Raw genomic sequence first — 6668 nt, 5'->3', positions numbered from 1 at the left:
TCTCATTTTTTTTTTTTTTTGAAACATTACTAGTTTATAGCCAATGCTGCTGGCTATTATTCAACAAATTTCGGGTATCTTGAACGGGAACCAAAAAAAAAAAAAAAATAGAAGAAAAAGGCCGACAGTGTTTGGAAGATAGGCAAATTCTCAAAGTGACGATGAGGGGTATCTTTAGACCTGTGCCAACCCATATCAAAACCAAGAAATGAGTATTCAAAAGTGTAAAATTAGGAGTAATCCTACTCGCTAATGATAATATTGATTTTTTTTTCACTAATAAATACTTACATGGCAAATGTAACTGATTTTTAGTATTGCCGAATATCACGCTATAGGGTGGGAGTCTAAAACTTTTGATGATGTAAGGGGTGTCTTTTTTCCCCCAGGAATATTGTACTGAAAAATTCTCTCAATGGAGTTATTTAATGGAATATTTATCATCTTTCTACCAAAAAAAAAAAAAAAAAAGAACTTTCCATATTAAACCATAAAAAACATAAAACAAAACAAAATAGACTCATTTCACTTGCAACTTGCAAGTTGCAAATTGCCACCCATTTCACTTGCGAGTTGGGAATGTGGAGCCTCATGGCATAGGTTGCTGACTGCTTAAATTAAATGTGCTTCTGACAAATCGGCGTGGCACGCACGTGGGACAATGGCCCCATGAGAGTGATCCTACACTTTGTCACTTGTGATCTGTCGAACTACTGCTAATTTAAAAAAAAGGAGCGATTCACAACTGACTTCCAGACAAAAGCCCAATTTCTGAGTAGTCAGAAAAACCCCAGTCCAAATACCGGGAGGACCCATCTCTCTAATTCGTTGCATTGGGCAGTCACGTACGTTCATGAAGTTGAGGTCATCGGCTCAATCAACCCCAGTTCCCAACCTTATCTTTTATCTTCTCTCTTCATCTTCGGTCTTCTTTTCCCCTCCTCTTCTCACCATATGATCAGAGAAATCTGAATCCCCTGGAAAGCAGAGCTCAACAACAACTCACAAAAAGACCTGTGAAACAGAGAGTTGTGGCCTTTGTGTTGTGGGGCAGCTTTTGGACTCCTCCGTGCACTACCCGCCACGTTGATCTACGGATCACCATCAATGGGCCTTTCGCTGGGCCCTTGGGCTTCAGAGGTTCCCCAGCGTACGTCTCCTTTAATTGCGTGGCATGTTTGACGTGACCGCTGTTCTCGACACGTGCATGTCAGATGTGATTCTTCCCAACGTGGCACTTTTCTATTTGTCATCTTATAAGACGAAGCAGACTTTCAACACCCCGCCCCTTCTTTTTTGTTATTTTTTTATTTGCATCCACCAATCGGTCTCTTCTGCCCGGTGGACCGAGTCTGAGTACTAGCGCCTCGGCCAACAGCCGAAGGGTCTTTGCCCGCCACAAAGCCCGTTTTTTTTTTAATGGATCTAAGAGTTGTGATTTAGAGGCGGGAACCACGCAACGGATCTTCTGTCCCATATTCTCTGTGTCATTCTCTGTTTCACTTTTTATTATATTGTTATTTCTTCTTCATAAACATCATGTTTTAGTTCTTGATGGTGATCTACTCCCTCTCTTGCTCTCTCTCTCTCTCTGATCACGTTGGTCCCCCTACATAAATTAGAATTGGAATTAGTCTAGAAATTGTCAAAAAATGGACAGAAAAAAAATAAATAATGCCTCATTTAAAGTTGCAGTGACTTATTAGGAAGACGCGAGTGCTTTTAATATAAGCAATTTTAAATTATCAAAAAAATGAGTTTCTTAATTATAAAAACATCCTAAAAATGCTTTAGGTGTGCTGTGTAAACGCGCCTCAACTCTAAATATGGCCTAAGGAGCTCTCTCAATTCTTTGTTTTTTGTTTTTTTAATGTATAATTAATTCCGTCTAAGTCTACCCTTTTCTTGCCTCCACGTCTCAACAATCTTGATCATTTTTCTTTAGCTTTTTTCACTGGACTAGGAGGATTAATTTGATATAATATTTTTAATTTTTAACTTTAATTATCCCTTAAAGTCATATATATTATCCAAGTACCCAATTGAAAGCTCAACTAGAAACGTTAGATGCATAATTCAAAGAGAAGAAGAAAAAAAAAAAGGAAGAAACTGCACCGAGATTCCATCTTACTCGAGGTTGATTTATTGAGCAACGAGGATGTAACTTTTGAGACACTTTTCCACAACGTTGATTTCGGGAACGGGCAAATAAAATTTTTCCCCCCCTCCAACGGCAACAGAGAGGGTAGAATGTAGATGTAGTTGACTTTACGTGCAATTAGTACAATCATTATACTCTTTACGTGAGTGAATTGATGTATATTCACATAATTTTATTGTATTTTATGATTAATGTACACCCACTCACGTAACTTTTATTGTATTTCATGAAAAGTAACAAAGTAATGTAAGTGTGTACCAAATTATAAAAGAATTATAACAATCGTACTGATTGCATATAAAACCAACCATAACCATAGTACATTTTATAATTGCAATTTAATCTGTAATTGCTACAATTTCACCACATTAATCTCGCCGGTGCATTTTTATTTTTATTTTTATTTTAGTGCAAACAATGAACAAGCTTCTACTTTAGGGATTCAGCAATTTGGCATGCGTTCATCTGTTACTTCAAAGTTACGTGCTAGGTGATGCATTGACCATCGATTACTAAAAAAATGAATAGGTTAATTACGAGATTAGATTCTAATATTTGTATAATCAACCAATGATTACCGGAATTCCACGTGTAAGCCCAATACAATAGCAAGATATTTCATTTCAAGACCTTAATTCAACTTAGAAACATTTTAAGAATGACCCGTGACACGTTAGGGGCATTTTATTGCAGAGTTTGAGAGACGAAAATGTCAGCATCCATTAAAGGGACGTAGTTAGCCAAAAAAGTCATTTGCCTATTGAAGAACATGTTGAATTGAACCGTTCAAAGAATTTGACTTTTTGGCTTTCCTACCCTCCCTTCCCTTTTCTTCCTCCTCCTTTCGGTTTCGCTGTTTTGTCATGGTGCCACATTACTTTGTCGCTTCTTCTAGAATCTTTGCGAGTTCATTCGCTGCAATTTCACCATAACCAAGTTCTTATATTACTACTATATGGGATTGCACCGGTTCAAGATCACTACATTCCCGAGTTCCACAGGTGTCTGAATGTATAGGAGATCTTTTTTTTTTACGTAACGACATATTTAACCTAACCTAACATACTCCTATTCCTAAGGGAGGAAAATCTATTCTATAGGGTGGCCCAATTGAGTTGGAGAAACCTGATGGGAACTGAACCACCATCAGACCAAACGGATGCATCACACACCCATATGAATTTAGAACGAACCTCTTATAGATGCACATTGATGAGAGACAAGATTTGAACCTTGATCTCTCACTCCCACAATTAATATAATGATCAACTCCTCGACAAGATTTGAACCTTGATCTCTCACTCCCACAATTAATATAATGATCAACTCCTCTAAAGAGAATTGGTTGAATGTATAAGAGATTATTTGAAAATTTTTTGTCAAAAATAAAAAAAAATGCTCGAAGATTATGTTTATGACGAACAAAATAGAGAATTTCTCCCGAATAATTTCCCATCCTAAACAATCGTTACACAAGGAGCAAAGGTGTGCCATGAATTAAACCGTCTCTAGCAAGGAGACCAAGTTCCTTGCCGGGCGAGGTCCAGATCAAAGTTTCTACATCAGGAGTGGTGGTGAATCACCATGCACTCTCTATAAATTGGGTTGCAAATTGCTCCATATATTTAGGAGCGTAAAAGGGAAATCAGACTAAAAAGCTCATGCATGGTTAATGGGACGTGCTGTAGGGCAGATGCCTTTGATTTTGATCAGTTTTAAATCCGTCCTAGACAGAGTGACTCATCATTATTCACTTTAACCTAATGCGCCGAACAAGTGATCCGATCCAAGGATGAAAGTTCGCAACAAAACTAACAAAAGCTGATGGTTTTTCTTCTATCTCAAGTCGGTCTAAAATTTATTATGCTGAACTGAAATGAGCAAATGTCATGATTTTCACCAACTAAACAAAAGCCAACCACAAGATGCTGAAAATGTCAGTATCCGGGGCCTGATATGACTCCTAAATCTTCTCTATATTTACAGCAAGATATAGAACCGGGACATCCAAGATAAGTCAGTATGCCCAGAACCAAGTGGATTGATCTTCAACCGAAAATCCCAGATTGCCTGAATTGCATTGCAGATCATTGTAGCATTCGTATTCAAGTTTGGGTGGAAAGCCTGTTGGCTGAAGGAGGCTTCTGCTCAGGCTATCATCCTCATCCTGAGAGAAATCTGACAATTCTGGTTCAAAAACATGTGAGGAATCATCAGGGACCATCAAGGAAGAATGGTTTCCATCAGTACAATGTGAGCTGTCTGAGTCAAAAACATCACTTTTGGCTGAACTTGCATCTTCCTGCTTAACACTAACTGGCATTTCGGGTACGTTAGGAGAAAGAGTAATAGGATTTGCCTTCTGGGGTTCAGCATTCAATGGACTGATAGTACTGGAATCCAAAGGCTCTGATTTAGCCTTTCCTCTCTCTCTTTGGACCAACTTTTCAGCGAGTGAATGAACCTATAGGAAAAAACAAAATAGTAATATTTTAGCAAAAAACCAACCAAATTGGACAACTTTAATTAATGTCTATGACAAATATAAACCAGAAAAATACCTCATTTTTCAAACTCTCATTCTCTTTGAATAGGGTATCATAATCAGCTCTGAGTTTATCATAACTTGATTTGAGACAATCATATTCTTTCTCCAGCTGTTTAGTCTTGTACCGGGCTCTTCGGTTCTGGAACCAAATGGCAACTTGCCTAGGCTGCAAGCTAAGATCTTTAGCAAGTTGGACTTTTCTCTCAGGATCGAGCTTGTTTTCCAACTCAAAACTTCTTTCAAGAAATTGAACTTGCTCTGCCGTCAGTCGCCTTTTCTTTTCTGGTTGGTGAAAGCAATTGTCGTAACTCTCGCTGCCATCATCTCCTTTGTCACGCTGTGCGAAGAATGTTTTCTCTCTTGTGTTTTCTCCTCGAGCATCACCGAAATTAACCATGGATGTAGAACCTGAAACAGAGTAGGATAATCGAAACTCACTCCAATTTTCAAGAGACACAAAGAATTGTTATTAACGTCACATTGAAATTAGAATCCAAGTCCATTGTTCTCTGCATTGGGCTAAGCAAAATAATAGCACAACTATGGATAAATTGCAGGATTTCACAACCACAATCCAACTTTAGGACAACATAATGAGGTTAAAAGAGATTAATAAATGAGAACCATGGGATAACAAGCTGGCTGAGGAAATCTTCAGAAACTCTCACTTGGTTCAACAATTTGCCATGCCAAACTACACTACTGTTTGATTTTCAGAATAGTATCTACAAGACAGTACAAAATCAAGAGATGCAAATAATTCATCATAGGCAAAAAAGTTAGTTACTCGTATGAACGAACTGTAAAAAAATGTGATCGTTAGCTAAAAAACTAGGAAAAGAAAGAGAATCACATGGACTACAATGCTCAGTAAAATTCTTGAAATTTTAAAGAATTTGACATACCATTTGATCAAAGCTTTAGAAAAATTCAAAGAAAGTACAGAGCAGAATAATGAAAAGAAAAAGCAAAATATATTTTTAGCCCAAGACCAGCATAAAACAAGACACCATAAACCAACATGCCAAAGCAAGCAAGAAAAAAGGGACTCAGTATGAATACCATGAAAAGGAGGAGGAGAAGAGTTAGAAATCCAGAGAGAATCAAGAGCTTCATGAGAAGAACAGGGCAGCCTTTCGTTTTGCAGCAAAACACTACTGGTACCGGTAATATTTCCACCACAGCCCTCCATAGCTTACAGGAGTATTTTATCCTATGAGTTACTATGACTTAGAAAGAATAGTTACAGCCGAGAGTTTTTGATCAATGAGGCAAAACTTCAAGGAGGCAGGAGAATAGGCCAAAAATAAAGGGACTGACGAGAAATGGGATTTAAGCAAAGTTTTGAATTAAAGCTTATGGCGAAAGAAAGTAGTGGCGAGGACGATAGTAGTAGTAATATCCTCAAAAGTACGAGACTGGCGAGAGCTTAAACACATCATTTCAACTTTCAAGTCGGTCTTTGGCAGGTGAAAGGAAAGACTAGAGGCGACTGAGGAGGAAGGTCTCGTAGGCACTAACTAGGTAGGGGACCTAGGAAAGGGGTTGCTTCTGTATAGACTATAGAGGGAAGAAATCTATGCAATCAGAGAAGGAACAGAGAAAGAGAGAGGCTCTTGTATGGGAACTGGGAAGGAGAGGTTGATGGAAGAGCTTATAAGCAACTACCAGTATCAGGAAGCTTACTCCAAAGAAAGGAAGGCAAGAGGCCTTTTCTTCTGTGGTTGGAAGAGCGACTAGTTTTAAGTTGCTTTGAAGCCCCTTGTTCATAAATTTAAGTAGGAGAATGATTTTTACACTCCCCAAAAATCTTCTTGCACTCCCCTGTTATTCTATATGTGTGAAACCCATGGGCTAGCCCGGTTGGTCGGGGATTTACTCGGAAGTTGCCTCAGCTGTCAATAGCAAGTCTCAATCTTCACTGATAAATTGGACATACTTAGTAATATGATGATTATT

The 6668-nt window shown here is 38.2% G+C and overlaps 1 protein-coding gene across 1 annotated transcript; it reads right to left on the bottom strand.

Moving 5' to 3' along the window:
• Positions 1 to 3989: 3989 nt before the first annotated feature.
• LOC113719709 (uncharacterized) lies at positions 3990 to 6421 on the bottom strand. Its single transcript, XM_027244997.2, has 3 exons — positions 5772 to 6421; positions 4723 to 5117; positions 3990 to 4625 (listed from the first exon to the last, which is right to left on the bottom strand). Exons 1-3 carry the CDS (start codon positions 5899 to 5901, stop codon positions 4179 to 4181), a joined length of 972 nt encoding a protein of 323 aa, XP_027100798.1. The 5' UTR covers positions 5902 to 6421; the 3' UTR covers positions 3990 to 4178.
• Positions 6422 to 6668: the final 247 nt, after the last annotated feature.

Source organism: Coffea arabica, chromosome 11e (assembly GCF_036785885.1).
Source record: "Coffea arabica cultivar ET-39 chromosome 11e, Coffea Arabica ET-39 HiFi, whole genome shotgun sequence".
Taxonomy (NCBI): Eukaryota; Viridiplantae; Streptophyta; class Magnoliopsida; order Gentianales; family Rubiaceae; genus Coffea; species Coffea arabica.
This window is presented reverse-complemented; position numbering and strand designations above follow the sequence as displayed.